The sequence below is a fragment of the Teleopsis dalmanni genome, chromosome 2, assembly GCF_002237135.1.
Source record: "Teleopsis dalmanni isolate 2A chromosome 2, ASM223713v2, whole genome shotgun sequence".
NCBI lineage: Eukaryota > Metazoa > Arthropoda > Insecta > Diptera > Diopsidae > Teleopsis > Teleopsis dalmanni.
In genome coordinates this window covers 187466446-187482734 of record NC_051847.1, presented here as the reverse complement: position 1 = coordinate 187482734, position 16289 = coordinate 187466446, and the positions used below count along the sequence as shown (strand labels likewise).

The window sequence follows — 16289 nt, the reverse complement described above, 5'->3', positions numbered from 1 at the left end:
ATATTCCTTAACCTTACAATAGTCCGTACCCACTCAAAATTCTTAATCTGTTCATGAATACGCTAACCCTGAATTCAAATGTAATTGTCTTTTTATTTTTCTAGATACCTTACCACTCGTTCTTACACTTCTCTGCCTATACATCCGCTTCCTGTGTCCCTACGATTTCTTCAGCTTACTTATTTCTCTGGATCCATGTATATTTGGAAATGCAGATAAAGAAGCTGATTTATTTTCTTTAGATAATTTCTTACTAAATCATAGTCAACTTGATATAAACGTAGTGTTCGAATGACAGCTTGTTTTTAGAAAGTACGGCTTTCTCTCGTCTCTTGATTTTATTATATAGATTAAATTACAAACTTCTTTTGATGACTTCAAACTTTATTTCATAAACAATTTAAGTATTTCTATTTAATACTGAAGCAGTAACCTCAAGTATTCTTCGCACCTTTATCAAAACTTTAACTAAGTATTTAGTTCTTTGCATTTTAAACAAAAATCTGTATAAAACGAAGTCTCAAAACTTGGTCAGTTAAATAATAAGAATTAAATTACATTCTATGGATTTTCTTGAATTATATTTATGAATAAATTAGTTCCAATTATCAACATCATTAAGTCTTGTATATAGTATTAAGGATTAATTGAGGTATACTATAATATAATAGGCATAATCATAGATTATCTATTGCCTGCGATATCAACTGTCTAAAGGTCCTTTGGGCTTAGATTAGAAAATCAATCTTATCTTTACCTCTTAAATATGATTAAATCTGCTATAAAACTTTTATATGCCTTTAAAAAGGTTTCTAAAATCCTAAATAAGGATTGCCTCACATAGCACCACCTGCCACTATCTACCATTAGAGTAAAAAACAGTGTTCAAAAAATGAGATGATACGACAGCAATATATATAGTATTGTTTGGTTGGTATAAGATCTACTATTAAGAGTGGAAATCAAGAAACTTTATTTTTAAAATTGGGAACAAATTTAATGTCAATAAGGAGTATCCTATAAATATTAGTAGATTTTAATCCTTTAACTCTTATGAGGAGCATAGAGCCGCAACAAATATCTTCCACTCGGTACGATTGGTGGCCAATAGCTTCAACTCTCTCCAGCTTTTCCGCATGTGTAACATTTTCATGTCAATTTGCCTTCTCCAGGTGTGAGCAAGTCTGCCCCTTCTTCTGCTACCCAACGCGTTCCACTTAATCGCCATTCTTGTGGTGACACCAGTCGGTCTACACAAAGTGTGACCGACCCATTTTCATTTGCGTTTTTTGATTTCGGTTCTTATAGGTGTTTGTTCAGTTAAAGATCATAGTCATTTATTTGAAATTGTATTTGGTCAGAATACTTTAACAATTTTGCATAATGACTGATTTACAAAAACTTGTAGTCCATTGTAGTATTCCAGGATTGACATTCATATAGCAGGCAAGATTTAATGTTGGAGTTCGTCTTATAGTTCGGCGCGATAGCTGAGATGATCTCTAGACTTTATTTTAGCGATCAAACGCTTATTTTGCCTTCTTGATACGATTCTCAATGTCAGCACTGGATCCACCATTTGTTGATATATTGCTTTCAAGATGGCACAAAGACTCTACATCCTCAAGACAGCAATTGTTTATAATAAAAGGATCATGGACGTTAACATTAATGCCCATAGCTTTCGTTTTGGTAACATTGATTTTAAGTCCCGCTTTATTTGCCGTAATTATCAAACGATTTAGGTTGAGAGATATGTCATTATATCCGTGTGCCAGCAGTCATCGGCGTAAGCGAGATCACTCGAGCTATCTTGAATAACTCAAGTTATTCCGTCATCTTGGTCCAATGCCTCTGCCAAGACTACATTCAAGACGATGTTGAAATATTAGTAGATTTATTTGATTTTAAATGTACCAAGGGATTGTTAAAATATTCATGTGCTATATATATAAAGCGTGAATTTTACATTGATTTATTTTTAAAGTTTGTTATGTAAAAAAAGTACATAATTGATAATAATCCGATACAACAAAACACAAATATAAAAATTACCATTAATGAATCATAAATTTAAATTTCAATTACAGAAAAAAAACCTCAAATCGATAAAAATTTGATACTAATTAATTCAAACTATTAATAACTATAAGTTTTTGAATTAAAAAATACTTTACGTTCTTATTAAAAAATAATTTCTCTGCAAAATATTTAAATTTATAAACTCTTTTACTTAAACAAAAATTGTTTATATGACAAATTGGTAAACAATAACAAAAAATTGGCGCCATTAATATTGTATAATTATTTATGTTATTAATAATATAAAAAAAAATCAACAAACTTTAATCAAGAAGAAAATAATCGACAATGTGACTCACTTCAAGCAAAAATAATGGCCAAGAAAATTTATCCAAAAATATTATATATTGTAAATTAGATAAGATAATAATTACTATTTTTTATAAAAATAAGTTATACTTTTTTAATCGATCACTTATAAACAAATTAAATAAATTTTAAAAAGTATATAAAAAGAATGCCTACCATTAATTACTTTAGTTTCCAACTCGAACGAAAGCGCACTAATCGTTCTTTTAGCGGAAAAATGAAAGCAACAATTTTATTAGCTCTTTTAGGCGTTCTGGCTATTTCCGCCAACGTCAATGGCGCCGGTAAAAACAAATTATTTTACTAATTAGTAAAAATAAATACTAAATATTAAATTTCTAGCGCTTGACTCAACACCAGATCTAAATCCATTTGACTATATCAATTACGCCGACATTTTAAAAGCCTATTTGAAGGCTTTCCAGCGTATTATGCCATGTGGTTATGCCGCTTGGAATCTACCACCACTTGCTCCATACACTGTCGATAATTGGGATTATGATTACAGTGGTGAAGGTTACAGGTAAGACTAAACTTCTCTACACTTGTGAGTATATATAACAAATTATTTATTATTCTATTTAGCCTTGTTGGTTCTTTCTCCAACTTGTACGTTGAAGGTCTGAATGATTGGCAATTGCTTGACTTCTCATACAATACCACCACTCAAGAATTTAATTATGATGTTTTACATCGCAAATTGCAAATTCTTTCTGAATACACTGTAAATGCTACAGCCACCATTGCTAATATGCCATTTACCTATGCCGGTGAGGGTGTTCTGAACTGGAAATTTACTGATGTCCGTTCAATTGGTGGTTACACCTTCCAAACTAATGATATCAACCAAAATGGTATAGAAATGACTAATTTCAGAAACCAGGTTATACTTGGGGATGTTCAAGCTAATAACTGGAATAACTATTGGAATAATGAAGTGAATAACTTTGTCAATCGTTGGTTGCGCAAATATGTGCTCTTATGGACCGAAGAAGCACAAGCTAATATGGGTAATATAATTAATAACTATTTACTTCCGGCTGTAAATCGTCAATTAGCTGATCTCAGTATGGACCAATTTCTTGAAATTTTGGTTGGTCTTACCATGGAGTTAGATCAAGTTAAATGTTAAGTGGATGATATGCATCAAGAAAAAAGACTATAGAAAAATGTTTAAAAAAATTTAAATTAATTAAAACATTCTGTAAATTATTGTAAATAAATATATTGTTATTAAAATCAATTAAACTTATAGTGTTTTTAATTTGTGATATACTTATGGACTTAAATCTGGTACACATAATCAATAATATTTTGAGGTCTAATAACCTTCATATATTATTATTAAATATATTCCATCAGGAACATAGAATGTCCAACTATTTCTATCCCCAGCAATATAACGTAATTGATTTGAAGTTTTGCCGGTTTCATTTATTATCGTTCTTCTCCAGATCTTCCTCTGTGTGTGTTGCCTTGAGTTTCCATTGAAGTGTTGCGTGACATATTTCTTCGTACTGTTTTCGCAAAGTGTGGCAAAGCCAATTATATTTCCGACGCTTGACTTCTTTGTTGATAAATTCTTGATTTGTTCGTTGAAGTAGTTCCATATTTGATATACTACGTGACATTATTCTACAGACATTATAAAATGGATTTTTGTCTGAACCTACATATAAGTTCATATTTAAACTTTCATATAGGTATTTTAATAATATAAGGTTGGCTTCTATTTAAAGCTAATTGACATCTTACTCTAAGGAAATTTAAAAAAGAAAATTCAAAAAAGTATTAATATATGTACTTAAAATATAAAATAATAATTACCTTTTAACATAAAAACGTGTACCTATAACAAGCATTGAGATTAACGAGATACTTTTAGCACAGAAAAGAAGGATTATGAAACGCTTAAATTTCTGGAATGGCTCAGTTCAGTGATTTGATACTATGAACCACATGTTCAGTTCAAGTACTCCGCCTACACGTATAGGCTTAGATTTTTAAACTGCAGCAAATGCAAATTTTTTTGTATCACTGTTCAGTTGAAGTAACATACCATAAATAGTCATTTTTCAGTTAAATAATAACAAAAAATTGGGTTTCGTTATTCTTTTATCTCTGAGTTTCTGGAACTACTTTACCAAGCTCTAAAATGAGTGTACATTTTTTTGCATGTATTTCTATGTACAATCTGAAGAATTGCAGTTAGCCCAGCAGTACTTACGTCATTCTCTGCTAATAAGTTCCCAAGATCTAAGCTCATACACAGTCCTAGTTAATCCGATATTATGTATTTTATGCAGTATCATTATGTTTGCTTGTAAGCTAAAATTATTATTGACTTACCAGATCACTTATTAGACAAAAGACCTATTCACTATCTTGACTTTTTTAATGAACATTAATTTCGGATAGATATATAAATATAAGTAACTGATAAAGGGTCCTCACACTAAAATTTTAGAGTAAAATTTTCAAAAAATAGCGTTAATTGATATATTAATTCACAGGTGTCTAAATGTCACTTCACAAAAATAATACCTGCTAAACGATTCTGTATTTCACTGTATTATCAAGCATAATATATACTGAATACATTTTATATGACGTATGACATGGTTTGGTTAAGCAAATTCCAAATGCATATTTTCTGGCCTCTAGATATACAGCATAATTTTAAAGATAACTTAATATAGAGTTAGGAGTGTAATAGATCTTAATGTATTAGATCAATAAACATTTATTTATAACCAAATCGAGGTCAAAAAATTTAAATAAATTTTAACAAAATATTAATAAAAATAACATAATTATTTAAAATGATTAACTTTGAAAAAAAATGTATTGTGATATATTTAATATTTATTATATTTTTTAGACGGCAGAAGGGAATGCACAAAATAGTAATATTGTTGATATGTATACTTCAAAATTAAGACATATAACATTTTTTTAACAAATTAAAGACCCAAAACTTTAAAAACACTTAAAATTTAATATTAATTTATCCTGCACTAGATAAGATTCTTACGTGAATATTAAATGACAAGTTAGCCAATTTGCTTGCTTACCAACATAGGACATACAAAAAGGTAATTATATATATAAATTTGATAAAATATATTTATTTCTAAAAAACTCAAAAAAGTATAAAAAAGACCTGCTAGAACTAATTATGTTTAGTCTTCAAAAGAAAACCAAAGTTATTGAAGTAAAAAATGAAGGCAGTAATTATATTCACAATTATTGGCATTTTTGCTGTGTCAGCAAATGGCTCATGTAATAAAAAAAAATTTTGTTATCATTAATAAATAAAAAAATAAATTCTTAAATTTTATTAGCGCTTAATTCCTCGCCAGATCTTAATCCATTAGATTATTTAAATTTTGGTGATATATTTCATAAGTACATGCAAGCCTTTAAGCGTATAATGCCCTGCGGATATGCCCCCTGGAATGTACCGATTTTAGCTCCATATACCGTTGATCATTGGGATTTTGATTACAGTGGTGATGATTACAGGTATAATATATATTCAAATTGTATGTATTTAATATACATTATTGATTTTTTTCATTTAGTCTTGTTGGATCTCTCTCAAATCTCTATGTTGAAGGCATAAATGATTGGCAAACACTTCAAACTTCTTATAACACAACCACTCAACAATATAAGTACGATGTTTTCCATAGTAATCTTCAAATTCTTGCAGAATATAAAATCAATGCTACAGTAACTATTGCTAGTATGCCTTTTACGTATGTCGGAGAAGGTGTCCTCAACTGGAAGTTCACTGATTCACGTGCAATCGCTGGTTTCACTTTCCAATCTATTAATGATAATCAAGTTGGCTTAGAAATTACCGATTTTAAAATGCAAGTATTGTTGGGGAATGTGCAAGCCAATAACTGGAATAATTATTGGAATAATGAAGTGAATAACTTTGTCAACCGTTGGTTACGTAAATACGTACTTTTATGGACTGAAGAAGCACAATCTTATATTCCAACTGTCTTTGCAAAATATGTGCTTCCAAGTTTAAATCCTACTCTTGCTGAACTTAGTATGACCGAACTTCTCGAAATATTAGTTGGCCTTACTATGGAATTAGATGAAGTTAAATGTTAAATTTTAGATATTTAATAAATATTTAAATGAATACAGAAGTTTAGTTTTTTTTATTTATTATATTGTGCAGATGTCAACATAACTAATAATATAAGGTTACCCATTTCCTAATCGTGACTGTTTCAGCGATATTAATGAAACATCAACATCTCGCGACTTGTTCACACTGTACGTTTTTTTTTAGATTTACGCTAATGAGAATGTCTAAGCAAAAGTACGTAAACTCTAGACTCTAGTATACGCCAAGAAACTCTAAATGAATATACATCAAGTTATTCTCGAGATATTGTCAGCGATATTCCGACATGCTATCGGAAATTTGTTCTGAGGAATGCAATACTTTAAGACGTTCCATTGAGAAAACTTGATTGAAATCTATGTTACTCTCGGATATATTTTCTTTGAAATATTTTTAAATTAAGGCAAACGTTCTAATTAAAGTTGTACTGGCTGCAACTACTTTATCTACGATTTATTTGTCAGTCTCTTATATAAAAATGATCGAGAGGCTTTATGAAACTAATGATTTATTATTATTACTCCATTATTCTCTAAGAAATAATGTAAGCCTACAAACTCACGGTTATGCATATTTTCACACACAAAGTTCACAGATACATATTTCACTACCCAAACTGACTTCTATAATTATCGCATGTTTCTTTACTGGTAAATCTTTACTGACACTTAAGAAATCAATCTTTAAAATTTAATAATGTAATTTTTATTATTTTAAAGAAATTCATAACTAAAATTGCTACCAAAATAGAATTAAAAGAAAAACTATTATTATTTTCTGAAATACTTCTCTCCCTCTCTTTTTTTACTTTTCTTTCTCTTCATGGAACTGGAGTATAAGAACTCCACATCTTCTTATTTTGATATAATTTCACAAGTATATTACTGGAATATAAGAACTCCACATCTTCTTATTTTGAAATAATTTCGCAAGTATATTACTTCAGTAATATAGTCCATGTGGGTATAGTCCTTGTGGGTATCCCTTAAACTACAGGCTGACAAAATGCAATAGGCCGTGATGGACTGGGTGCGCTTTCTAAAATGTCGATGTAGTGAGATATTGCACTTGATCTAGATAGAGTGATCGTTTTTTTATCACTTTTTTATTTAAAAATATAGAAGATAACTTTGTTTGATTATTTACCTATAAATCTTCTTCAAAATAAATTGAAGTCTACGAGCTAGACAATGACAACACCCTTGAGCATTTTGTCCAAGCGACTATCATGCAATGTTTTCAATAAATCAATGAAGTATATGTATGTCGGATCCAATGCCATTTGCATCTGTATATATCTTTAGGAATCAGTACTTCTTAGTTCAGTTTGTAGATTTTATTTGTGGATATGAAAATCAAGTCAATGGGAGGGGTTTTAAAAATGTTTCCCTCAAAATTTTCCATTTAAGTTAAATACGTTTTATTAAAGAAATCTTCCATGCGATATTTAAATATGATATTAAATAGTATTATATTAAAATAATATTAAATGTTTATATATGTATACTGACAACTTTTTTACTATTTTTAATAAAAAAGGTAATAATAAAAAACAACTGATTTGGTTATAATTGATCCTGCTTTTGATAATAACATTTCTTGATGATAAATGAATATATTCATTAATTAGATTAGATATTTTTGACTTTTCCAAACAATAACAAACAAAAATGGTAATTAATTGTAAATACAAAAAAATATAAAAGACAGCCGGCATGATATCAAGTTTTTAGTGTTCAAAAGTCTACAAAACAAATTGGACGGAAAAATGAAGGCTACGGTTTTACTAGCTATTTTTGCCCTTTTGGCCATATCAGCAAATGGCGCATGTAAATTAAATAATATTATGCAATTACTAACATAAAATAAATAATATTGTATACTTTAGCAACTAATTCATCTCCTAGTCTCAATCCTTTCGATTACTTGAATGTAGCTGATATTGCCAAGAAATACATAGCAGCCTTCAAAAGAATAATGCCATGTGGATTTGCTCCATGGAATTTACCACCACTAGCACCGTACACAGTCGATCATTATGCCTATAATTTAACTGGAGATGACTACAGGTATATATATCGGAATTTGTTTTTAATTATAGAAATTGATATACATTAATTTACCGCAGCTTAACGGGTTCCTTCTCCAATGTGTATATTGAAGGCTTAAATGATTGGATAGTCTTGGATTTATCATACAATACTACAACCGAGTTACTTAATTTCGATGTATTGTATCGCAATATACAAGTTTTGGCTGAATACACTTTAAATGCTTCAGTTTCTATTGCTGGTTTTCCAATAAATTATGATGGTGAAGGAGTTGTTAACTGGGAATATGTTGATCTTCGTACAGTTGGTAGTTATAAACTTGAAACAACCAGCTCTAATGGCTTGGAGATGACTAACTTTAATTTGCAAGTTTTACTTGGTGATATTCATAATAGCGATTGGAACAATTATTGGAACAATGATGTCAATAATTTTGTAAATCGCTTCCAACGCGAATATGGTCTCTTATGGATCCAACAATATCAAACATATATATCTGATATGTACTCTGAATATGTTTTACCTCTTTTAAATAGTCAAATTGGTAATCTTTCTATGACCGAGTTCCTTGAAACCTTGGTAGGTCTTACAATGCAATTGGATGAGATGCCTTGCACTCCAAGTCAATAATTTAAGCGCATCATTTTGTTTTATTTAAAATGATGTTAACAAAGAACAATCGTGTATATTATGTATATATAAGAGTATGTATATCAGTTATTAATACAGATATTGAATTATGTTGAAATAAAATTTATTTGCATAATGTGTATATATTTGATTTTATTTTAGTTTACGGATGAAAATTTTGGCTTAAATTTAATAGGACTCCTTCAATATACTTAGGTTTTTCTAAACTAATGATAAAGTAATTTAAGATTTAAGATTGTTAATTATCCTGAATTCTGAAAAGGACTAAAATGATGAGACATATAATTTGATAAGCTATTATATGAAGGACATGTATATTATTGTAGCTAATTTATTTTTATGGAAAGAATATACCAATATTGTAAAATAAATTTCGGTCATGTTAACTGATGTAATAGTTTTTAGTTTTCTATTATATGAAGGACATGTATAGTATTGTAGCTAATTTATTTTTATGGAAAGAATAAACCAATATTGTAAAATAAATTTAGGTCATGTTAACTGATGTAATAGTTTCCTTTGAACTATAGAATAGGATTTTACTTCATCGATCACAAAGCTTTACTAATAACCGAATAGATGATGAATTGATAAGATTTAATTAATAAAGACAGCAGTCACAAGTCAAATGAAAATGTCTTATCAGGAGAAATAATTTAAATTGAATTTTATATAGAATATCAAGTAAACTATTGCAATGTTTGTAACTTCTGTAAAGTAGACTTCCAGATATTGGAAATATATTCCATAAAATAAATGAAAAAATGGCAGTAGACAATTCATCCGCACTTAACTGAAATAACTCTGTCAGTAAACCTTAAGCCTATGGATGTTATATTTTAGTATTATGACCTAGCTGTTTAAAATCATATATGTCCCAAATTCTGCCCCATTATCATCTTATTAAGTTTATTAAATTAGTTGTAATAAACTATTACTAATTGAGTTTTTTAAACAATTCTTAAAAATTTATCAACAGAAATTTATATTCTTATTACAGTAATAAATTTCGATCAAAAACTATTCATGAGACTTCGAGTGTCTTTTAATATATAGAGTCCAAAATAAGCAAGACGTCAGAATACCATCGATTAGTATCGAGGTTATTGCATCTGAATAATAGTCCTTCGATGTCCACAAGGCATTTTTTTTCTTGAATTAATTCATTTTTCAAAAAGATTAAAGTCACATTATACTAACTCAGGCGAGTCCAGAGTGTGGTTGACTTTAAGGACACATGTAACTACAAATAGTTGGCGTAATAACATATACTTATTTTAAAAAATCCTGTTTATTTTGAAATAGTTCCTATATATATTTCAACTACTCTCAACTTCTTAATACTTCTAGATACTAAGCGACTTTATCTAAACTTTCTCCACTAATTACTTGAACAAAATTCCTCCTACTACTCTCTGTCTCAATGATGAAATTTTCTCTACTTATTTATAAGATGTTATTTATTAGGTTTAAATAGGTTAAAGTCTAATAATTAACTTTCAATTTCTTGTAGTCACAGAGGTTTAATCTCCGAATGTTTTCTTTTTTATAGACACAATAATACATAAGTCTGTCCCTCTTCATTTAGTCTATCTGGTAGTCTGCAAAATTATTAATCTGTCTGTTAGTATAAACTCTTGCTGTTATGTGGATTTTCCCTGCGGAGAGGGGAAAAGAATACTCCCGCGGTTAGGTCACCACCGGGTGCTACAACCCAGATTGTAGCAGAGGTTTAAGATAGGCCTTGCATTTCACCAAGGTGGAAGATATGACTTACCATACATGAATATCTTCATTGGTACCGACAGAATAGAGCAGGCTATTCCAATGGGACGTTGATTGACGCTTTGTATTAATACATGTGTTTTAAAACACCATGGTGTTAAGCCTTGAAGGCAGGAAATCACGTTAAAAATTACTGGACTCTGTTAAGTGGATTCTCGAGCTATTTAACTTGTCTTAGTCACTTATTTCTGTTATAACTAGTACGTAATATATTTTAAATTTCATTATCTAATTTCATTTAAAAATATTTCCCAGTATTCACTCAACTTTTCTCTAATACTACTTACATCATACTAGATCACAAGATTTCTATTTTATTTTACATGTACGACACGAAGTCTTCTGATCAGTTAATAGATGTCAGTCAAATGACTAATTTGATAAGAGGCACGCTGTAATACATAAATAATTAGTTATATTTTTGGTCATATGTTGACTCATATGATAGTATAAAAATAAAATGGAACAAAATAAAATACAATAGATATATATAAATTTCACAACTTGAACAGGTGCTCAACGTAACATATGAGTAACAAAGCCGATAAAATAGTCAATTCCTATCAAAAAAAAAAAAAAGAAAAATTAAAAATGAGAAATATTCCCATGATATGAATGCATATAAACTTGAGACATTAGAACTGGATTTTTTCAAATGATAACAATTTGGTAAATTGCCAATTTCATCGATTCATTTAAAAATGACAAAGAAAATCCAAAATTGGATGCGTATAATATGGACAAACTATTGATAATCTAATAATATATGTATATGAAGTGACTTTTGTTTAAATTCAGTTTTTTTAATCTTTATTTCATGGAAAAGAAAAATTAAATGTCGGGAAATCAAAACACGTTATTAAATGTAATACCCAGTAAAATCCCATCGATATATCATAAATTTCTGTAAACTAAATGTTGCTATGATAGCAAAAGCTTAACTGTTTATATTCAAAAAAATTGTATTCGTTACTACAAATAATTTATCTTTCTTTGATATATATTAATATATATAAAAACTTTTTTTTCTTGGAAATATGTGTACATTAATTATAAAATTAATTAATTAAAAAATTTATTTAAATCTTTAACAATAACGTTGTGTACATAACTGCCCTCCGGGCAGTTGTAGGTTTTTCCTTTCCTTTATCTTTAGTTGGCCATTACAGACGTGGGTCGTCCGCATCGCGTAGCTTCCGCAGTCAACCCGATTAGTTACTTTCTGATGCCAGTTGGTTGTACCGAGCGCCCCCAAATCGTTGGTCTCCTGGTCCTTCCACCGAAGATGCGGACGTTCTCTACCGCGTTTTCCACCTGCGGGTACCGAATCAAATACCTTTCTAGCCGGAGCACTCTTTTCCCTTCGCACGACATGACCAAGCCAGCGTAGCCGCTGAATTTTTATGCTCATCGTTCCATCTAATTCGATACTCGTAGCCAAAGTGTAAGGGACCATAGATCTTCCGAAGAATTTTTCTCCCGAATGCTCCTAACGCCTTCTCATCACTGTTGGTAATTGTCCAAGCTTCTGCAGGACAGGCATGATAAGAGATATTACAACTATAGGTTTTTACCGCACCCAAAAAATATATATCACTATAAAATACTATATAGAATGTTACTTATCTTCAGGACCATTTCACAGCTTTTTGCGAGTAGCACCTAGAGCATGATAGACCCTCTTTTCCACTTCTCGCTATACCGCTGCTATTTAGTACAACTATTTTAATACTAATATAATATGTTTTTTAGAAATTTATTTTAGAAATATTTTTTAAAAATATTTTTTTATTCAATTTAAATTTTTCTTGCATTTCCAAAAATTATTTAACTTTTTTATGTTATACAAATAAGTTTCGCATTAATTCTATATATACTAGAACATCCTCATTTCTACTGTATCAATGTTAACTTGTTATTGCATTTTAGATAAAGAAACTATCTGTCTTGGTTTTACTAGTAAAAATTTTTGTTCTGGTTGTAGCTATACACAGCAATAGAAAACTGAATTAGCTATAGCTTAAGTATCAATGCCTATCATTGACCAGTAGAATATCAAAAATGTTTGGCGCATTTTTATGGCCCTTTTCAAACAAATTCTTTTCTTTTTCGGGATATCTTGGATATCCTGTTTGTGTCTGGTATACAAACAACACCCTTTAGTGCACAAGACTACCACTCCAACGTAACCTAACCTGATCATATATTCCTATCACTTCAATATTGAACTATCACTATCTGTATTCACTATAATTTATTATTAGTCATTATTATTAACAGATAATATTAGAGACTATTTCACATAATGCCTTAGGATACATATATTATATTTATATAAGGAATAAATAATAATGGAATTTAGTTATATTTAATTGCTATTCAAATATATAATAGCACATCAAAAGAGGGAGGCATGGATATTACGGTAATCAGAGTTCAACAGTAATGATAATAATATTACCAGTCTTATAAATGTAGCGAGGTTAACCTCCTGCTGATACCGTATTTATTTTAATATGGTTTTTTTTTGTCATTTTTTACTAGTTAATGGATAATAAATAAATAATAAATTAATATTGTTTTTAGTGATAATAACTCTTTATCCAGTTACGAGTTAATATATTATAATAGCAATTATGTTAACTCCTGCACCAAAAAAAAATCTGCATAATATAATAAACTAATTAAATCAAACTTTAAAAATAGACTTACTTCTAACTTGATATACTACGTTTTATATTAATAATTATGCTAAAAATCAAATGAATTATGGGTGTATAATTCCCTATAATAATTCCCTATATACACAAGACAGCTTTGTTTTTGTTGCAAATTTGTTTTTTTTTTTTAAATATATTATATTAATAGTTACATGATTACTTCTTGTTCTCATACGTTGCTTAAAAAAATCTAAATCTCAACTCTACTTAAATGTATACAATATATGTTGTAAAATACACAGCAATTTAAAAAGGCAAAGAAAGAAAAACTATAAGAATCAGTAAATTATAATATTTCTGTAAAAATCCATTCTTTTAAAAGTCAAAGTAAGTAGTAATTTTTAATATTTCAGACTGTTAGTTAAAATCTATTTAAATTTAAGAAAAAATAGATCCATTAGTGTATTATCTTCCCGATGTTAAATCATTTTATTTTGAAAGAGATCAAGAGTATAATGCCAGAGAAGACTATCTTACAACAATCTATAGTTCTTAGTCCCTCAATTTACTCTTAACTAAATTTTTTCAATTTGCTAAATCTACATACAGCCATATTCGTTCAATCAAAATTAAAACTTGGGTTTTTTGGAAAATATAGGAAGTACGCACACATATGATTCATGACTTCCATAAGCTAATATTAAAGAGTTTACGTTTGGAATTAAATTTTAGAGTAATTCATCATAATGATGAATTATTTGAATATAACCAAATCGACGTCATAAACATTTACTTTATTCAGCAGATAAGTTTTACTACACAAATAATTTTATATAAAATGCAGTAGAGCATTGTAGTAATTATTTCAGTTTACAAATATTAGTGAGTCAAAGAAGTTCAAAACAATGAAGACGATCGTTCTCGTAACTTTTTTGGTAGGCTTATTAGCCTGCACAGCTAAAGTAAATGGTGCATGTAAGTACAAAAGAAAATTTCTCAAAAAAAAATTTAACAAATAATATTTTTATATTAAATGTGGACATATCTTTCTAGCTTTCCTTATAAATCAGGGAACCATCAACTCTACAACCAGCGCTAATGATTTGATAACAGCTTTAAAAAATTTCTTAACTGATTTTCAAGAAATTATGCCATGCGGTTTTGAGCCTTGGAATATACCACCACTAGCACCATTAACTTTAGACTATGTTCCTTTCAACTTCACCACCGATTATCATAGGTAAAAAAAACTAATTTATTTAAGGAAACCAAACTGTTTTTAACACACCTTACTTACTTAACAGAGTTACAGGAAACTTGTCATATATGGTGGTAAAAGGTTTAAATAGTTATGAGGGCTTAAAATTCATATACAATCCAAGCACTGATCGTTTTTATTTCGATACGATTGTAAACGAAGTACAACTGCTCAGTGAGTACCAAGTGAGTGCCTGGGCTAATTTAGCCGGTTTCTCAGTTCAAGCTCAAGGTGATGGTGTATTAAACTGGAAGATAAAGGACTTCCGTATGCTTGGTGATTTTGCTTTGGAAGCTACAACCAATGGCTTGGCTGTAGAAAACTTTAATATGCAATTCTGGGTAGGCGATGTTATTACTGATAACTGGAATAATATGTGGAGTACTTCCTTAAATAATTTTGTCAATCGCGTTGAACGTGAATTCGTTTTAATGCTTGCTGAACAAATTCAAGCGGATGCTGATAATATCTATGCTGCCTATCTGGTACCATATTATGATAATTTAATGAAGGGCTTCACAATGGAATCTTTGACTATGGCTATTTCAACTGCAGCATCGCAGTTAGCTGGAACAACTTGTTCTACCAATTAAAATATTTCTTGAATATGTATATTTATACTGATATACATTCATGTATCAAAATTGTTAAAAATATAAAGATTATGTATATTTAATTATATATATTTTTATATATATATATTTATATATATATTTTTATATATATATATATATTTTAAAAAAAATGCTTTTAGTTGTTACAACTAACCTACCGAATTCGATGATAGGTGTACAAAGGATATAGATTTATAATAACTGTCAACTCCTGCTAAAATATCGAGCTGTTCAAAACAAAGGCATGATGATCACAGCCTTATAACCTTTAATGCAGAATAATGCAAGATTAAGATAGTTTAACTTATACTATCAACAACTAATTAGAAGAAAAATAGAAGGTAGTTATTAATGTCAGCCCGTCTCGTAAGAAATAGCTCTGAAAATAAATCCATGGAGCATGCTAATTTAAGGGATTTCGGTTAATATACCCCTAGTTCGGAACGGGATACTATATTAACAGTTAAATAAAACAGATTGTGTTTTAAATGTCAATACTAGTATTTTCAAAAATAAACTGGTTCAAGCGAGGTTCTAAAATCGATTATGGTTTCTGGCAAGTGCCGAACACTGACAGAGTATTTAAGTGCAGTTTTTCTTTCACTGAACTGTAGCTACGACAATAGTTGTTGATAGGAGTATCTAAAAGTTGCTGATGAAAATTCCTGTCCGACCTCAAGACTTATTTGACTGAAATTTGACAAAAATCGAAGCCATACTTTTTTTTAA

At 29.4% G+C, this 16289-nt stretch overlaps 4 protein-coding genes across 4 annotated transcripts; all 4 read left to right on the top strand.

Annotated features, from left to right (window-relative positions):
• Nucleotides 1-2553: 2553 nt before the first annotated feature.
• Nucleotides 2554-3541, top strand: LOC119683018. Its single transcript, XM_038096610.1, has 3 exons — nt 2554-2675; nt 2734-2914; nt 2977-3541. Exons 1-3 carry the CDS (start codon nt 2609-2611, stop codon nt 3521-3523), a joined length of 795 nt encoding a protein of 264 aa, XP_037952538.1. The 5' UTR covers nt 2554-2608; the 3' UTR covers nt 3524-3541.
• Nucleotides 3542-5584: 2043 nt separating this feature from the next.
• LOC119684378 lies at nt 5585-6543 on the top strand. Its single transcript, XM_038098412.1, has 3 exons — nt 5585-5673; nt 5736-5916; nt 5976-6543. Exons 1-3 carry the CDS (start codon nt 5613-5615, stop codon nt 6520-6522), a joined length of 789 nt encoding a protein of 262 aa, XP_037954340.1. The 5' UTR covers nt 5585-5612; the 3' UTR covers nt 6523-6543.
• A 1743-nt stretch (nt 6544-8286) lies between these two features.
• LOC119684625 lies at nt 8287-9368 on the top strand. Its single transcript, XM_038098705.1, has 3 exons — nt 8287-8370; nt 8430-8610; nt 8670-9368. Exons 1-3 carry the CDS (start codon nt 8310-8312, stop codon nt 9220-9222), a joined length of 795 nt encoding a protein of 264 aa, XP_037954633.1. The 5' UTR covers nt 8287-8309; the 3' UTR covers nt 9223-9368.
• A 5204-nt stretch (nt 9369-14572) lies between these two features.
• Nucleotides 14573-15580, top strand: LOC119685654. The gene is made up of 3 exons (XM_038100003.1): nt 14573-14663; nt 14742-14928; nt 14993-15580. Exons 1-3 carry the CDS (start codon nt 14594-14596, stop codon nt 15537-15539), a joined length of 804 nt encoding a protein of 267 aa, XP_037955931.1. The 5' UTR covers nt 14573-14593; the 3' UTR covers nt 15540-15580.
• Nucleotides 15581-16289: the final 709 nt, after the last annotated feature.

Bases quoted from the DNA above. Each gene is read 5' to 3' on its own strand.
- LOC119685654 (XM_038100003.1), top strand. From the start codon at position 14,594: ATGAAGACGATCGTTCTCGTAACTTTTTTGGTAGGCTTATTAGCCTGC. The intron at 14,664-14,741 runs GTAAGTACAAAA...ATATCTTTCTAG, and splicing joins AGCTAAAGTAAATGGTGCAT to CTTTCCTTATAAATCAGGGA. The intron at 14,929-14,992 runs GTAAAAAAAACT...CTTACTTAACAG, and splicing joins TTCACCACCGATTATCATAG to AGTTACAGGAAACTTGTCAT.
- LOC119684625 (XM_038098705.1), top strand. From the start codon at position 8,310: ATGAAGGCTACGGTTTTACTAGCTATTTTTGCCCTTTTGGCCATATCA. The intron at 8,371-8,429 runs GTAAATTAAATA...TGTATACTTTAG, and splicing joins CATATCAGCAAATGGCGCAT to CAACTAATTCATCTCCTAGT. The intron at 8,611-8,669 runs GTATATATATCG...AATTTACCGCAG, and splicing joins TTAACTGGAGATGACTACAG to CTTAACGGGTTCCTTCTCCA.
- LOC119684378 (XM_038098412.1), top strand. From the start codon at position 5,613: ATGAAGGCAGTAATTATATTCACAATTATTGGCATTTTTGCTGTGTCA. The intron at 5,674-5,735 runs GTAATAAAAAAA...AAATTTTATTAG, and splicing joins TGTGTCAGCAAATGGCTCAT to CGCTTAATTCCTCGCCAGAT. The intron at 5,917-5,975 runs GTATAATATATA...TTTTTCATTTAG, and splicing joins TACAGTGGTGATGATTACAG to TCTTGTTGGATCTCTCTCAA.
- LOC119683018 (XM_038096610.1), top strand. From the start codon at position 2,609: ATGAAAGCAACAATTTTATTAGCTCTTTTAGGCGTTCTGGCTATTTCC. The intron at 2,676-2,733 runs GTAAAAACAAAT...TTAAATTTCTAG, and splicing joins CGCCAACGTCAATGGCGCCG to CGCTTGACTCAACACCAGAT. The intron at 2,915-2,976 runs GTAAGACTAAAC...TATTCTATTTAG, and splicing joins TACAGTGGTGAAGGTTACAG to CCTTGTTGGTTCTTTCTCCA.